At 33.2% G+C, this 19492-nt stretch overlaps 1 protein-coding gene across 3 annotated transcripts in view; it reads right to left on the reverse strand.

The window, feature by feature from the left end:
• The window catches only part of LOC130662508 (uncharacterized), a 33811-nt gene extending 14836 nt beyond the window's left edge, over positions 1 to 18975 (reverse strand). The window contains exons 1-3 of one of the 3 annotated variants that reach the window (XM_057461393.1): positions 17980 to 18975; positions 14637 to 14721; positions 13354 to 14192 (exon numbers count right to left, since the gene is read on the reverse strand). In XM_057461393.1, coding sequence (XP_057317376.1) covers positions 13354 to 13952 — 599 coding nt within the window. In that variant the 5' untranslated portion in view covers positions 13953 to 14192; positions 14637 to 14721; positions 17980 to 18975. Of the gene's footprint in view, positions 1 to 13353; positions 14447 to 14636; positions 14722 to 17979 lie in introns of those variants that run through there. The other 2 variants (XM_057461392.1, XM_057461394.1) reach the window with 2 other exon arrangements.
• Between the last annotated feature and the right edge of the window lie 517 nt (positions 18976 to 19492).

The following is a 19492-nucleotide window of genomic DNA, read 5'->3' on the forward strand; positions in this document are numbered from 1 at the left end:
TGTTTATTCATCGTAAGCATGGGTAAGTTCAGTTCAAAGGGTTTGAGTTGTTTATCTATAATATTTAATTTTATTTCATAAATTATTCCCAGACTCCTGAGAGTGAAGTGAGAAAAAGAGCGACCAGCAAATCAGTATAGCAATATCCGTCAAAGAGGTAAGATGGCAGCGTAGTAGTAACGAACCACAACAAAGTTTAACCCACATATATTAAAGATAAGTATTTCTTTTTACCTTTCATTTTTAGAAAAAATAAATACAATAGACGACGAAATTCCTGTTCTAAGTAGTATTTGTGGGGATTCCACTACAAATCTTGCACCAGCAGCAGGCGAGGAGTCACAAAACGGCAACGCAACACCCATTCCTTCCACTGCAAGTGACTTAGTTTCACTTTTAAAATCTTTGTCGATTGAGATAGAAAAATTAAAGAAATCAAAAAGTACTGGGACATCAGGCATGCAAAATCTAAGGTTAAGAAAGCACCCTAAAATTTTGACCTCTCCTCAACAAAAAGAAAATGCCTCCACTGCTACTCGTAGAGTAATCTCAGCTCCTCAGGAGAGCCTCAACAATTCTCCTCTGCGAGAAAATGATGCCCCTCAGAATGGAGAATACTCGCCTCTCAACAGGAACTAGAACTCTATGCGTGTTAGAACGAGGGGGAGCTCCAAGCTAGTGAATCAGAGCCAACAGTTTCAGAAGGATGATGAGATGCCTGAATCTGAAAATGATGTGTTTGCGTATATTAGGATTATTATAGATGCTTGTTAAACAAGCCCTGCTGTTAAAGAACAATGGGCCACTGTAATAAACCAAAATTGGGCAGGCAAAAAGGTAAGGAGGAAATTAAAAAACTCGCTTAAAAATATCCCAGTCCTGAAAACTGTGAACTGGTTGTTCCTAAACTAAAAATTAGAACTCTGGCAAATGTTGTCCAGTATGCAAAATCACTCAGACGTAAAAATGGCTCTATATAATAATACGCCAGTTCCGTGTGTCTGTCTGTCACTTTTGCAAAGTGGATTACATTCTTCAATATTTTCTTTAACAAATTCTATAAAACTTCGCCTATAAAATTGTTCTGTAATTTACCAAACTTTACCGATAAAATAGTATTGACGTCAAAGGAAAGTTAATTAAGATTAGTGAAGCCATTACATTGCACTTTTAAATTTGAGGCTAAATAACTTGGAAACGGGTGGAAATAACTGACGTCATCTCCTGCGTAGGTAACTAGAGACCACCTGGGACCAATTTGGGTAAGTTTCCCAAACCTGGGTCCCCGAATCCGTTTCGGAATAGACGGGTTGATGACGTCACCAAAAAACCTTCAACCCTAACATCTCTGCAACCGTTTGTCAAAAACACGCGATCCTATACATTATCTTGATAAGCGTTTCAAGACCTATACAATGAAGGCAGAAGGTATACAAATTTCTAAAAAAAAATTTTGGGGCGGTTGACTGGCCATTGCTGACGTCAGCAAAATTTTAAAACCCTTATATCTCATTAAACGCTTATCAAAAAGACATGATCATATACATTTTCTTGGTCAGCGTTTAAACCTCTGCACAGTACAGGCCACGAATAAATTAAATTTCGCCAAAAATTTTTGTAATTGCACTGCTGACGTCAGCAAAAAATCTAAAACAACCTATTTTTCCATTGTCCTTCTGCCTAAGTGGATTTTTCCACGGGCCTTATCGACTAGTCTTATATAATAATGCGGAGTGTATGTGACGGTCATAGTGGATATCGTCATTTTCCTTTGATGTCGCCAAAATTTTCTTGAAGTCACCGAAAAAAGTATGTCTCAAATGTTAAATTTTATGACGTTACGGCGCGACGTCAATAACACTAATTTAACGTCAATATCCTATATTAAATTAATGAAGCCATTACAGTGCACTTAAAACTTTGAGGCCAAATAACTTGCGAACGACGTGGTGAGTCAATGATTTTTCACCGCGTGGGTAACTAGGGACCATCTAGGACCAATTTCGGTAATTTTCCCAAACCTGGGTCCCCGAGTCCGTTTCAGAATGGACGGGTTGATGACGTCATCAAAAATCATTTAAACCACCATATCTCCGTAACCGTTTGTCAAAAGTACATGATCCTATACATTTTATTGATCAGCTTTTAAAGACCTATACGTTAAAGGCAACAGGTATACAAACTTCTAAAAAATAATTTTGTGTGTTTTCGCGGATCTTTGCTGATGTCAGCATAATTTTATACCCTCATATATTATTAACCGTTCATCAAAATCACATGATCACATACATTCTCTTCATGAGCGTGTCAAGCTCTACACAATAGAGACAACCGATAAACTGAATTTCATCAATTTGTTTTCGCATATGCACTGCTGACATCAGCAAAAGGTCTAAAATAACCAATTTTTACATTGTCCCTCCTGCCTAAGTGGATTTCTCCACGGGCCTTATCGACTAGTTACTCTTAATTTAACCGATGATGTGAACAGAACATTGGTTAAAAATATTGGAAGGGCTATTACTAAGAAGAAAGTTATAAAAATCGAGGGCAATAAAATATTAAGTATTGGTGATAGTGACACACTATACACATATTATGATCTATGGATGGCATATGCTGAAAGACGAAAAGCTATATTTCAAGGTATTGTTACCACAGGAAATGGACAAACTGAAAATGCTATTAAATATCGAATTGGTGCAGGAGACAAGGCAGCTGATACTGAGGATCAAGTAATATCTACAGTATTTGGTAATAAGTTTTGTATTCCACTAGACATAGAAATACTGGAAAGTTCTATGCCTTTCTATCAGTCTGGACTATCAGGTAGGCTTTCATACGCAATGACATTTTTAATGAATACAAGACAGTAATTAGGAGGGATAAAACAGACGCCACATACACAATTAGTAACCTCCTTTGGAGTTCGATGTAACTTCTAATTCCAGATTGGTATCAGATATCAGAGCTGAATATATGAGGACGAGTATTTTGTATGACTGAGTTTAAGACACAGACATACTGTCCTTAAAGATGGTGATACGGTATGGAATATGAATTTCAACACACCAGCCAAGAGTCTAAAAGGTATTCTAATGCTGTTTATAAAAGAGGCGGATTGGGCAAGAAACACTGAAAAATTCTATAGCCCTAAAATTACTAAAGTTGAGGTAACTGTTGAAGGAATACCGAATCAATTATACACACAGGGGATAAAAAGCTATCACCAATGGGATGAGATCAAGAAACACTTTGGTGCTGGTAGATTGAAACAACATGGCTCAGCACAACATGAGTTAAATTTATTTGATATGAGAATGGTAGATTTTTATACAGAAAAATTTGGATTGTCGTTGGATTTCAGATCATCTGATGATAACACGCTACATGGCACAGGTAGACGTATTGAAAATGCTACGGAAGGTATTACTCTAGCTATTACAAAGACGGTTGGAGCCGATGGTAACCTGCAGTGTTATATCAATCTATCTATTTATTGATGCTCAAATTAACATTTTAAATGGCGCGTTTGTTAATATTATGTAGTAAATATATAGAATGGACTTTCCAAAATTTCCTCATAGTGCAATGTTTGTTGGTGCGACTGCATGTGATAAAACTAAATACTTCTTAAAACTATTTAAAACTAAATAAAAAAATCAATTTGAATACATTATTATTCCATGTTCAACAGTTTTAGATAATAAGACTATCAAGAAAGTGGTTACTCGATGATAAAAGGGTATTATTGTTTCTGATGTAGAATGTAAATTAAATGAATGGATTAGACTATTCACCAATGTTTCTCAGGGCTATGAAACAATATTTATAATTGATGATTGTTCTGCTGAAGGTGAAATAAATAAGAAACCAAATGCACTATCAGAACTTGCATTTTCTGGTAGACATAGAAATCACTCCCTATGGGTATTAACACAAAAGTATAATTCGGTTTTAAAAATGTTAGAGAACAAGTTAAATGCTTTGTTTGTTCTTTAATAAAGATAGAGATAGTTTTGAAGATTGTTTAAGGGAGAATGATGTTGTGCCAGAGAACAAGTTAAATGCTTTGTTTGTTCTTTAATAAAGATAGAGATAGTTTTGAAGATTGTTTAAGGGAGAATGATGTTGTGCCAGATCAGAATGAACAAGAGAGATTGAAAAAGGATCTATAAAAAAACCCATAATACTGAAATGTTACCAACACACTGGTTATTATTTGTTGTAATTTGTTAAAATCCTACTGAATTTGTTATAGTTTGTTAAATTCCTGCTAAAATTTGATGATACGCTAGTTATAATTTTATAATAATATAATGATTGAATACGCTAACTTCATTTTGTCATCAGTAATTATTTTTGCAATTATATATCCATATTATAAGTTGCGTAAGATTTTCTATCTTATAAATATAGTGATGGATTCCAAGATGCTTGATCAACTAACTAATTTAGAACAGAATGTTGCCAAAAAATTTAAACCTAAAAGAACCAGAAGAAAGAAGAAGATAGAAGAGCCATTAATGGAAGAACCAATTATGATGGAGAATGAGGTGATTCTGGAAAAAAGGCATAGACTGATTAATTGTGTATTATCAAGCAATTCTAAACAACATTTGGGTAAAAAATATAGTGAACAACAAATAGCGGAGATAAATGATGATGAAATTAATATTATTTCTGCAAGATATTAAAGTAATTGAGTGGTCCGATGACTGAATCATTAGGAAAATCATTAATTGGCCTATATTCTAATATAACATGTGGGGCCCTAGGTATAGAAAATAAACAAGAACTAAGCAATGATCTAGAAAATGATTCATTTCTTAATACTGCCCTACAGAGATTTACTTGCGATATGTATTATCAGTTTGGTGCAATGTTGGTGCCAGTTAGCATAGCCATGATTACAGGTAGACACTATGCAAAAAAATTCTAGCCATAATAGTAGTAATAAGCAACAAATAGTGGAATAATAAATAGTGGAACAGCAGAAAGTAACAAAACAGAAGTAACAGAACAGAAGAACAGTTGAACAAGCTTGTTGAACATAATCGCCGTAAAAAAGAAGAATTAAAAAGACTCAATGATAGTATAACTAAACAAGAAGAACACCATGTTGAAAAACAAAAGCCCAAATAATTACCAGTTTGTGGGTGTTAATGCAGGCCTATTACTAATAGGTGGGTATATTGCGTATAGCCAAATGAAAAAGAAAATACCAGTATTACCACACAAGCTACAGTCAATGGAAGAGGCAAAGGTAGTTATCAAAAAACCTAGTAAAGATATCTTTAACATGGAATAAATTTTTCAGCTACATATAATATACAATGACCAATTGTACCCGTGGACTTAATACTACGAAAAACAAGAAGAATTGCTCCATGATGGAGTGTGTCAAGAAGAAATAAGTTAGATATTTTGGGTGTTAAAAGGGCTGATTCACGTGTTCTTCCACAAGCTGGTGAAAGCCTTAGTAAGAAAAGAATAGTATTAATAACTGAGAAAATTAAGCATCAGGCTGTTCTGAAGAAACTGAAATATGAATTGTTACTGTATAAAAATAGAAATGGGAAGGTAGAAATAAAAAGAGAAGCCGAACCACATATTAAGAAATTAAAGGATATTAATGAAAGACTCACTAAAATTGACAATCAATTGAAGAACAAGAAGAGAATAACTTTTTCTATTCCATAATATATAATGAAAGCCTGTATCATTGAGCCGTCGTTTCTGGACTAGCTTTCGGGTACACAATGCTTGGAAAATCACTTTTTAAAATCACACCCCTATACCTTGGTAAATTTGATTTAGAGGATACTGTGAAATTGGTAGCAGTTGTTGTAGCTGCTGATATGACCAAGGACTATCTTGGGAAGCTAAAAATAATTCTTGATAACATATAAGATGGCTAGCTTGGCAATGATGGGTATTGGTGGTATTGTAAATGCTCTTGCTTTCTCGGGTAGTGATTTGCGTTTTAGGGAATTGAGGGAGTGATAAAGAGAGAAAAGAATATGATCTAGCTGTTGAAACAATGCAAAAGGCTCAAATAGCATGGCCTGGGAAACGACAAAAACGTATTGATTACATAAATAATGAAATAAGAAAGGAAAACTTATCAGAAAAGAGATTTGATGACTTAGGACTTGCGATGAGAAGATATTATGTTCTTGCTGGTACCAAACTTCCTGAACTACCTCTGGAGCTTAAACTATCAGACTTTTAAAATCTATCAGAATCACAGGAATACAGGGAACTAGGATTTACTGTTGTTAGTATGACAGCATTGGGCAGTGGCATTTATTGGTATGAAACAAGGAAACATAAGAAATAATGCGTTTATTGTATTATTATTTTTTCTATTGTATAGTTATATAGAATGAGTTATATCGAAACAGACTATTTCAGAATTTGTCATAAGGAGACTGAAGATGTATTCCAAAATGAATTAAGCTATGTCAAAGCACCACAAAAAATGAGAAAATGTGCAAATTGTTGATGTAATAGATTCCATATGAAGACGAGTAATTATGACTATTGTGTTTATCGTGGTAGGAAGGCTAATGATAGTGACCACATATGTTATAGTCATGACATGGGTGTTAATGTTAGAAAATATATAGATTCAATATATCGTTTCAATAAAGTGGAAAAAACATATGATGTTGGTAGACACTGTATTAAATGTAAGAAAAAAACTAAAGATATTCTTTGCAAGCCAGCAATTATGGGAAATATACTATTTTTTTATGCATGTGCTGTATGTCATTGTGAGAAATGTGGTGGATGTCTATGGAAACGATACAAGTTTCATTTTTCATATCGACATTATATGGATAACTATTGTATATATAGCCATTGTAAGCAATGTGGTGATGCAAACCCTAATTATCGATACATTAATGGTAACTATATATATTGGGAAACTTGTAGTGAGTGTGAGTGTGTAAATTGTGAAAGTGGATATAACGGTAAGAATCTTGGGCAAACGAAATGGGCACGCTAAAAAATGGTAATATTTGATGTAACTTTTTCTATACCTTATATTGTAATGGAAGAAGTATTCATTTATAAACACACTAAATCAAAAATGGGTAATAGTAATGGTATTGTATGGTTCAAGGCGAAGGCGATTGCTAATATATTGGAATATGCAAATACTTGTAAGGCTAATAGAAATCGTGTTGGTCCTGAGGATAAAACAACATTAAATGACATAAAATCTTGGGCAAACGAAATGGGCACCTACAAAATGGACATATGATGTATATAAATGAATCCGGATTGTATAGTCTCATTATAAGATCTAAGATGGAGAAAGCAAAAGATTTCAAAAGATGGGTTACAAATGATGTTCTACCATCATTAAGGAAAACAGGGAAGTACGAAAAAAAGCTATTCAGTATGCTGACCTATAATCGGAATCGGAATATGACTTACGCACCAAGGTTGTTAACTATATTAGAAACCATTACCCAAAAGCATTTATGTCAGTATCATTACGTGAGAACCAGATAAATAGTAAAATGAGAATAAGATCTTATAATAAGGGTTCAGAAGGGTGTACCAGATATAGTAATTCAAAATTTTCATATGGTATATCCAGAATTTGTAATTGAATTCAAAACACCAAAAGGTTATGGACGATTGTCTCATAACCAGAAAGTGATGTTGTAGAAGTACAAAACCATTGGACACAAGATACTGGTTAGTAATGATTATATGATGAAATTATAAAGGAAATCATCCACTATTTTTATGAAGTGAGAATCAAATGTGAATATCGTTATAGGACTTTTAAATCACAAGAAACATTGAGCAACCATCAAAGACACATACATAAACATTTAAATGAATATCAGTAGTAGCTATTATTATGAGTGACTGGTATTGTGGACTGTGTAGGAATGGTATAAATTATAAATCAAATGGAAAACAACAACATCTGAAAACAATCATGCATCAGAAGAGTAGAGCTAATGTTATAAAACCGCTGAAAAGAAGAATGTATGAAATTAAATGTGCTAAATATATGGCAAAATTCTAATAAAAACAACATTAAATGACCTAAAATCTAGGGGCGTTGAATTGACTCCCCTAAAAAATGGTAAAATGGATCACTATACTATCATATTGATTGGACCACATATGGGTACTTAAGATCAGACACTTAAGAAGATACAAATACATACTATTATAAGATGAATCAAATAATTTCTAGCCCTATAGTAATGAACTAGCAAATTCGAACTCATTAAATTGGTTTCAAAGCGAGAGAACATAAATGATAAACCAGGATATATTGAAAGTCCAAAGACAGGTAGATGGATTAAGATAGATGGACCAGCATATAAAAAAATACCACCAACTCCAGCACCAAGGGCCATTATACAAAAACAGGGTAGCCTTGTGTCTCTAATCCCAGCTCCAATGAAAACAACATATCCATTCAGAAAACCAGTTCCAACACCTATAATACAATTGGATAAAGCATTGAAGGATACCACCAAGTCATTTGAAATCAGAATCACAAACACAATGGATCCATTAAAACAACTAACATCTTCAAGAAGTCCTATCACCAGTATTCTAAATAACGAATTGGTTAAATTCTGGTTTCAAATATGTCGAGACATTAAAGATATAATTTGCAAAACCACTTGGTAATGAAGATAGATTGCAAAACCACTTGGTAATGACGATAAAGTGCCCTATAAAACAGCATACTTTAGCAATAAAGTGATTACAATAATAAATGAAAATGTTAATGATGCTGTAAATTTATCTTCCCAATAAATAAGAAATAGTGTAGCCCAATGGATTGGATAGACTATTGAATCAGTGGATGCACATTATTTCAATTTAACTAAATATAATCCATGGTTCCAGTTATATAGAACTACCAAAGGAATTACAAAATAGTTCAAGGGGAGTAATCAATATGAAGAATCAGAATAATAAATGTTTAGATGGTGCCATATCAGACACTTGAATCCACAAAAGAAAAATCCTCAAAGAATCAAAAAATGAGACAAAGAATATATCCATAAATTGGGCTATTCTGGGATTGAATATCCTGTAGCCATTAAATAACATAATAAGATTGAAAAGCAGAACAATATCAGAATAAATGTATTTGGTTATGAGGATAAGCAACCGTATCCAATACAGGGTTCGAATTAGCAGTTCGCAATTTGCGAATCGAAATGTCATTTTTGCGAATCACTTTGCGAAGAAAATGATAAAATTACGAATCAATATTTTTAAGTGGCGCTAAAAATGCTTTTTTAGATCGCATTTTAAAAGTTTAAGAACAAAGAACGGCGATAGAAAAGCATTTTTAGATCGCATTTTAAAAGTTTAAGAACGAAGAACGGCGATAGAAAAATGGTAATTGATCTAAGGTGTTCCCAGGCCACATCTAGATGGTGGTTTACTTCGTTACAGAGTGCCAAAGTTTTTGCGAACCGACTTTACTTTTCTAATTCGAACCCTGCAATATATGTGTCAAAAGAGAAATATGAAGATAACATTTCACTACTATTAATGACAAAGGAAGACAATAAACATTATGTGATAATAGAGGATTTTAACAATTTTATGTACAATCAGACTAAACACAAGGAACTGTATTGTTATAAACGGTAAACAAGCCAGAAAAATGCCAGAAAAGGGTGATAACACACTAAAGTTCACCAACTTCCATAAACAATTAGAAGCACCATTTGTATTATATGCAGATTTTGAAGCCATTACGCGTAAGATCTATGGATGTACACCAGAAAATAGAAACCATATACTGAAGCATATCAAAAGCATACAGATTGTGGTTATGGTTATAAGGTTGTATGTAGATATGACGATGAATATAGCAAACCAACTAAGATATAATAGAGGTCCAAATGCTGTATATAAATTCATGGAAGAGTTGTTACAGGAAGTTAGATATTGCAAGAACATCAAAGGCAAACCTTTCCCTAAGGACATGGTAATGACAAAAGCTGATAGAATTAATTTTAAGAAAGCAGATGGTTGCCATATATGTGGTAAAAAAATATATAGATACAGGTATTAGAGTCAGAGATCACTGTCATGCTACAGGTAATTATAGAGGATCAGCTCATGAGGATTGTAATCTTAGCCATAGAATAACAGACAAAATACCAGTAATCTTCCATAATTTGTGAGGATATGATAGCCATTTCATTATGCAACAGATTGGTAAAATTGTAAAAAGACACTCTTATAAAAACAATGATGGTGAACTAAAGAAAATGAACATTAATGTAATCCCTAATAATATGGAAAAATAAATGGCATTCATATTGGGTAATAATCTGACATTTACAAATAGTTTCCAGTTTATGAGTTCAAGTATTGAGATAATTAGCGGATAATCTATCAGAAGAGTCCTTCAAATACACAAAAGAAAACTCGGAAATAGTGGGAGATTTGATTTGATGATTAAAAAGAGTGTATGTCCTTATGATTTTATGGATTGCTTCGACAGATTTAATGATAAACAGCTACCGGATAAAAAGACTTTTACGGTTTATTAAATGGTGAACTAATACTGATGAACAATATGAACATGCTAAAAAAGTGTGGAATGAGTTTGATTTTATGGACTATGTGTGAGTATCATGGTTTATACCTAAAATCTGATGTATTGATATTAGCAGACGAATTTGAAAATTTCAGAAGCGCATGCCTACAATATTACAAACTTGATCTATGTCACATTATACATCTCCTGGACTATCTTGGGATTTCATGTTGAAAATGACTCATGTGGAACTTAAATTAATGACTGATGTTGACATGCTGAGAAAATTTTGAGAAAAACAACAACCATAACCATAAACCTGAAAAACCCATATGGAGGTAAGGGCAAACTTTTACAAATGATGACATCATATACACAAGTAGTCAGGGATGTAAATAAAAGATGGTGTCTACTATTTTTATGCGATACTTCATTTATTTAACAAGGAAGTTAATGAACACTGTATAATAGGGCTTATAAGACGTAAATTAAACATAAAATTAACACTCAAAATGTTAATAAACAGTAGTGGTAACAAATTCTGACTTACTATAACCTTATTATTCTTTCTCTATCAGGCTAACAATTACAATTATTCCAAATTGGTAGCATCACCTAATTTCTCAATACAGAAGGGATCTCCATACGCTTTCCCTTATTATTATGTTGGGATTATAATAGAAGCAAATATGATAGTAAGTCAATTTTTGTCACACAATACAATTCCTTAGGGATCGTCTTAAAATACAACTTCGATTCCTTAAACGAATGTCATACGAAGTGCTTCGTTTGAAATAAAATATATAAACGAAGTTCAAACGAACTTTTTCATTACATGATACGAATTTTTTTTACCATGCAGAAATAAATGAAGTAGATAGGGATACGGGGTACAAGCACACTTTTACAAATTATGAAGTCATATAAACAAGTAATCAGAGATGTGGGGGTTAGAGCAAACTTTTTACTCGTAAAAAGTGTGCTCGTACCTTGTTAATTTTATGTTTACTTTACGTGTGCCCTATTATACAGCGTTCATTAAGTTCTTTGTTAAATAAATGAATTATCGCATAAAAATAATAGACCCATTTTTTTATTTAGTAAGCTTAAAAATGGTACCTGTAATGGTACCAGGATTTCGAAATTTGGTTTCTATCACTTTTCTATCCTTTATTTTCATATCACCTATAAATTTATCCTTGTTCGATATCAGCAATAATCATAAATGAACTTTAAAACTAAATCAAAATTCTGAACCCAAATAATGGTCACATTCAATTTCTGTTCTTAAAAACTAAAAGGATTATGTATTTAAGCTTGCTTTAATCAACAATGTGACAAAATCTGACATACTTCATAAAAAACAGTAGAAACGCTTAAAGTCAAAATCTGTCACACGTATAGGGAAAAAATGAAATTTTCTGAGAATATATTTCGAATCCAAATATCTTAGCAAATTGTCAAGATCAGCCTATTTTATCCACAATATTGATGATTTTTGTCCATTTTTAGTTTAAAAAAAAATTAATTTAAAAAATATTGCTGAATGGTGCTTCTTTTGAGGATTTTGATGATTATTTTCTTCCAGTATGCCATAAAATACATATAAAAATTTCCAGTATCACCAGAATATTTTTAATCCTTGATTTCAACTTTGTCCAGAGTTGTTAGAAGGATAAGAATGAGCTTTATTAGCCTGAGATTTCTGGATGTCGGAATCTGAAAGTTTTATTTTTCTGTTTTACAGACTTTTAATCTGAAAAGTAAATCAAAATAAGGATTTTTTTATAAGATCAAGTTTAAACTCAAATCCAAGATTGAGTTTTTACTACGGCAGTAAAACGCCCTAAAAACGCTGATAGTCAGTTGAGAGATTAATTTTTCCCTTGGAGAACAGCATCTAACATTTTCAGGCAAGGATATAGATCATGTTTGGTATTGCATTGCCTCGTGAGACCATGTTATGATTTTCAAATTATTTCGCAATGTTTACAGTGATAAAATAGAATGTCAATAGAACACAATTCCCTCACATTCTCTTCTGTTTTGAGCTTAAGATCTTTTCGCTTATTTTACATGCAGCACTTTTCAAGTTTTAAATCTGCTATTTCATCAGCCACAATGAAAAGCTGTACATTTTCTTTTCCCTTTCTTTTTTTTTGTTTCTGATTCCAAGTTATATATCGAGAACGAGTCTATTGTACTGATTGGAGCATGGAGGAAACAACGTGAACTTCATACGATTTTAGATTTTGGGATACTAAATAATTTCTACGGGAATTCAAAGACAATAAATTATTTCATGTTTTCGAAAAGCATTGTACTGTTCATGCTGAATTCTCTCTCAACAGCTGCCTGTCCATGATTGAGAGTTAAAATCAATTTGAAAACTTGGAAAGGATTCTTGTATTTATCATTCACTTATTTATTTGTATTTACTATTTACTGTTTAAAGTCAAAAATGGTCCAGCCACATTAACATCTGATCAAAGTTTTTGAAATTCCCACAATGGACAGTAGATGCCTCTCTTACCAGCTGAAATAAAATGTGGCTGAAATAAACCAATATGTGATTATTAATACTCCTCGAAATACTACTAAAGGCACAATAATACATCTACACACGTATACATAAAACAATACTTTTAGAAGAAAAAAGACGAACTGTAAAATACAGAATTAAGAATCTTATCAGACAAGTTCTTTAAAGATTTATATTCAGAGCAACATTTAAGCTGTAAAATAAACTGGAATACAAAATCAAACAAAAATAAATAAAACATGTTAGTAGAGTTTACCTCACACTGTAACTTTGTTGGTTCTCCAGCTCTTTAATTCTCTTTAACTCACTTTCAATGTCTTCATACTCTTTCTTCATAACATCATAAAGTTGTTTCTGCTCATCATATGTATATTCTTGATTACTCAGTACATCATGAAATGCAGTGACGTCATCTTGCAGGTTACTTGTTTGCAATAAGACACTCAAACGTAAACTATCAGTTCCACTTTCTTTTGTAACATTTTCTATTTTATCAGTATTAGGCAAAGAATGAGTTCTATTAATTAGCAGTGGCCTTGATGTTATTTGCTGAGCAGATTTTGACCTAACGTTTAAAGTATTATCAACATCAAAATTGCCTCTATTGGAATACAAATTTACTTTAGCTCCAATACGAAGTTCGTCAATGACATTTTCAGCTTCTGCATATTTACATAACAGTTTATCGTACTCCTTTTGTAAGGTTTTATAGCAGTGTCCAGTTTCTTTGTGGCATTTACTTTCTTGGCGAAGAAGCTCTTTTAATTCATCAACATTTAGAGTTATTGTAGAAACAGATTTTTCATTAACCTGATCAGAAAACAAACTAAGTAGTTCTTCATCATCTGAAGCCATTTAGAGTGATATGTCTATTCTTTTTTTACTTACATCTCTACAAAAATAATAGACTGTCAAAATAATATATAATTATAGTAAAAGTACACAAGTTATTCAAAATCATCCAAAAGCATTGATGATTTTGTCACAAACAGAGTGGATGATTTATTAAATTGTACATAGTACATACCTGCTCCTTATATTAGATTGTGAACCATGCAATTAACGGTTACCATATATGTCAACACAGAAAGCTTACTATTATCAAAACAGAGTTGTTATAATGTTAATATCACAAGGTTATTTTAGAAAATATAGAATAAGGACAGTGTACGCTATATAACTTACACCTCTTTCATTAGAGCAATTTAAAAAATGTGACTGCAGTGGCTGAACACAATAAGTAAAATGACAAGGCTGAAATCTTACTTATTTTCTTTTACTTTCCTGCAAAAAAACCCAGCAAACTGGGAAAATACAATTTTAATATTTTCCCACAATCAGTTGTTAAGATTCTGCAATACTTCAATTTGGTGGAAAAATAAAATTGATATAGGAAAAATAAATTTGGTGTAAATATAATTTGGCAAAACTTAAATAAATTTAACTTTAAATAAATTTAAAAATAAATTTAAAAAACAGGACAAAAAAGACTGTATTTAGGCAGGCATAAACAAGTGCAAAAAAATATAAACAACACACCTCCGTAATCATGTAATCCAGGGAAACTTACACTGAAATTCTTTTCTTGAAAAAGGAAACAAATTTTGGTGCCTTTTGTATTCTCCTAAGATAAATCAATAAACTAAAGTACTAAGGCAATGTTTTCTTATGCAATAATTTGTATGAATATCTTCACTAATTTCAAGGAATAAATAGAATAGATTGGAGAATCCACCCCCCCCCCCCCCCCCAGACCATCTAAACTATGTTAACACAAAAAAGAAGGCGTTATGGAAAATTTAAGGACAAGTGTGGTGGAAACGTCAAGAAAAGCTTTAGAGGTTTCAGATCAAAGTTCTATGCATTTGAGGTGAATGGAAATGAAAGTGAAAAGGCAAAGGCAAAAACTGTCAGAGACCGACCAACATGCAAATTTTATGTTATGATTATTAGTATGAGTATGATTTGAAGACTGTCTGTTTAAAGAAATAGAAAAACAACAGGAAATGAACGTCATCATCAGCTACAAACATTAACTCTACATAGAAACCCATATGACGTAAGTATTGGTATACCACTTGGTACCTGTTTATTAGACTGGTAAAACATAGATTTTTTACCCTCATGACTACAGTACAGTCCAGATGTAAGCGTACATGTACGCTCAACTTGCAAAAATAATTTCTTTCATTAAAAAAAAAACACAATAGGATAGCGAGTTCCTTTCAAATTGCGCGAAAATAATTGCTTCATGTTAAAAACAAAAGCATAGCAAGAAACATTGTTTAAAAACAATACTCTGCGCGAGAATAAATTAAACGCGAAGGCCATTGAATTTTTATTTTTTCAACAACGAAACTAATTATAGTAACACGATTTTAATCTCGATTTATTTAAAAAACACAAGCTCTTTTAAAAAACATCAAATCCAATGACCTAAATATTTTAAAAAAAACTAATGTAACAGTCAAAACAGTTCTTTTCCCATCATGAGCATATGCTTTATTTTTAATTATGTCTGGTGTGCTAAGTGTTATGGCAGATCCAGCCAAATCTATGAAAACTATATAATTCACATGCCCTACATATCTCAAAACCATTCTTTTGTGATATAAGTCCAGACCTGAGCTTTCGACCTAACAGAATAGGACCTTTCTCAAATTTTTCTTTGATATATTTCTGTAGCAATTTCTCATAATCAAATGGAACATCATGAAGAAACACAACAGTTATCGTAAAATCACCTTTGCCCAAATCATAAAACAGTGACTTAAGACGAACTTCATTATGTGTGTATTTATGTCTACTTAGGTAATTCCATTGCTAGCAAAGATAGGCTTGGGAATATCAAAATGTATGAAGTGTTCCCCAAGATCCTTGCCATACTCCTTTAAAATTATAGTTAGACAAATCACCCTTAGCTTCAAATTCAATATTTTTGTTTATATCACGCACATACTTTATAGACTTAGCATTACCCTTGGTAACTATACTCGAATCCTGTGCACAATGCACCCACAAACCAATACCATCAATATACTGAGAAACAATAGACTTAACCAATAAACTAGCATCTTCCTCATTTATCATATAATCTTTAACTACTGCACGAATAATCTCAGGACTTACATACCTTTTCACAGTATCCACAATAAGATTAATTTTAGGGTTGGGTTATCAGCAATAACCTTCTTAACCCTAATTTTATCCATCAACACCTCATCAATATCATAATCTGATCAATGTCGATCTATGCGACCAGAATAAATCAACATTTTGTTATCTTCACATTATCAGGAATAATTTTCTGCTTGACAAGAAATTTGTTCGTAAAAATGGACACAGCAACAATCCCAACCAACTTGACAGAGTTGGAGAAATCCACTTTACCTAAATCCGGTGCAGGGACGTTAAAAAGACTTCTCAACACCTCGCATAACTAATACTTAATCCACTTACAACAGTGATATGATATAGGTCATTCTTAACTACATTGATTTAAATAGGGATTTTTTAATCCATTTCGTTAACTGGATTGGATTTTTCCTGCGTAGACCACAGCAGGTTTCGACGCAAAATAAATAAGATAACCATTATTTTACCTCCCTTTTCTCAATACGTTCCACACCCCTTGATATCTCCTACTTTCTTTTTCGATTAAACTCAGCAATTTTTTCCCCTGTTTCACTCTTTTTAGATTATTTTCTTTCTTTGTAAATTGTCTCCATTTTTATCACTCCACGATTTTTTCAGACAATGTGCAAAGGTGCGAGATAAGAACTAAGCCCATAATACAAGTCACAGGTAACTCTCTGCAAACCTGCATTCATAAAGGGATCATTTCCCAGACCATCACCCAAATCAATAGCATTTGAAACAACACTTGAATAAAGGCTAATAATTGATGTCCCCAATCCGAGGTATTGCAGGCCTTGCCATGAGCAAATAACCTCCCGAGCAATTAATTGCTCGCGTCAGAGTGTCTACGCGAGCAATTTTGCTTGCCATATTTTAGTCTTTCATGGCACACACCTAAAACGTCCGCCACATTTCCAGTTTGGTCGGACATGTCCGTAGCTTGTTTTGAACTTTCGTCGGTTAAAACGTCCGATAGATTTCCGTTTTGGTCGGACACTTTTAGAACTCAGAATTATTGGATAGTCCTGGTCCTTTAAATCCACAAGCAAGCCTATTTATAGCCAACCTGACCATCCTAGCTTATTCACCGACTCCTGACTTAGTTAAAAAACTACGTAGACATAAATCTCTTTTGTCCGGCCCGTTCTTCGTTGGTAGCCAGGTCTTACACAAGAAATCCAGCCATGCGGTTCTGAACTAATGCGGAGGTGAACTCTGACGGAGCACGGATGAGCAAGTTTGCAAAACTGCACTTACAGGCGGAACAGACAGTTTATCATAGATTTAATTGTAGATAATTTCTTTATTTGACGAAACAATTGGAAACAATAGCAGGTCCAAATTTAATGGATTATTTTCTTTATGCCGCAACTGTGATTTAAACAATTTTAAAATTGAAACCCACATGCGGTATAATTTTTTTTCTGTATAAATTTTATGTACCTGACGTGTACCTATTAAAAAGAGATTTTATTTATTAGTTTTATTTAAACCACGTGGTAAAAAAAAATTTTAATTTGAAAACGAAGCATATTTTTTCCTATTTGCTTGTGATGACCTGAAAAATAAACATTAAATTTATGAAAACGACAGTATAGTCATGCATACTGTTTCGGACATGTAGAAAAGGAAGTTAAGAGAGAGAGTCACTATACCAGTAGACCCTCGATCATCGTGCTTGGGGTTCACTATTAAAAACGTCCCCCACTTTTCTACTGCAAAATGAATACGCAACAAAGATTACCTTAATGCCCGTATCGCACACGTTTTATAAAATGGCGAATGAACTGTTTTGCACAATGGGTTGAAAATAATCACACCAAATATCTTTTCAGTTTCACCTAAAAGAATAATCAATTCTTGAGAATAACGCTAACACTTATCTCAAAATGTTAATATTTACGCGAGCAATAGAATGCTCGGGTAACGAGCATTTACGCGAGCACTACACTAGCGCGAGCAATTGCTCGCGACTGATGGCAAGGCCTGTATTGCTTTGCACCACAGGCTTTAAAACATGCAATTAATCTTTCAAGTTTCACACTATCACCACCATAAACAACTGCAAAACCTTCCATTACTTTTATTAACCCCCAAAATCTCCAAAAAACATATAAAAATCCCATAAAAACACCAGCACTAATAAAAAAATTCAGATACTTAGCTGGTGTATTCCACAGGTCACACAGGTCACAGGTTGCAGGTCACAGGTTGCAGGTCACAGGTCAAAATTTAAACACTTTAAATTATGTCAATGCAAATAATTTTAGCCATTTTCAGTTTTGTGATGCAGCCCTATTACAAAATACGCAATACAGAGAATTTTTAACACTCTTTGCAATCTTTAACACTTGTCACAAGAACCGCCACCGCCCCTTTATATACAGTGAAACCTCTTTATAGTCGTTTGACACTAACACTCCTTTGTACAATCTTATACACATCCAGCGACCAATTTGGATCCGCTGCTCTCCTTCTACCACCCTCCAATTCACCAGCTTCATACAAATATTTCACAGAGGTACCCACATCCAACAACACCTCATCTTGTTTCCTTGGCAATGAAATAAATATAAATACTACCCATCTTAACAGCATTAACAGGTTTCATTCCAATAAATCTAGTCTTATCCTCATTAATACCACGAACAACACCCTGCAACGTAGCAACCCACTCAACATTCCTCTTTCCACCCTTCTCCATCTCTTTCCTATACTGATGACTTAAACTCTCCGCTAACATCCTAATAAACCTTCCAACAATATCCTGACTTTTATGTTGTTTTGGATCACCTCTTTTAATGGATGTTGAATAGTTTTGTAACATCACCATAAAATTCCTTTCCCCTGTCAACCATTATTAGACAAGGATATACATTAATGGTGTAGTCTTGTATATTTTTTTAAATGCAGCCATCATCTCCTTAGCTGTTTTTGGGGTAAGTTGGGGTGCTGCTTTGTATCTGGATGCAACATCAACAACACACAGAGCGTATTTGTATGTTTATTGTTTATACTTGTCATGAGGAAGGTACAAGAGGCCAGCTTGATGGATTTCTTAAGTTTTTGGAAAAAAATTATATGATGAATTTGGTCTTGGTACATACTTTGGTCGGGGTAAGTAAATTTGGAATGTTGGTTGTTTTCTTAACCATCTCTCAGCATCATCAGCTGTCCTCGCCAACTTATCAACTGCCGATAAACCCTTCCAATATCCACCATCCCCATAAAAAATCCTCTTCAACTTCTTATCCATT

This window comes from Hydractinia symbiolongicarpus, chromosome 10 (assembly GCF_029227915.1).
Source record: "Hydractinia symbiolongicarpus strain clone_291-10 chromosome 10, HSymV2.1, whole genome shotgun sequence".
Classification (NCBI taxonomy): Eukaryota; Metazoa; Cnidaria; class Hydrozoa; order Anthoathecata; family Hydractiniidae; genus Hydractinia; species Hydractinia symbiolongicarpus.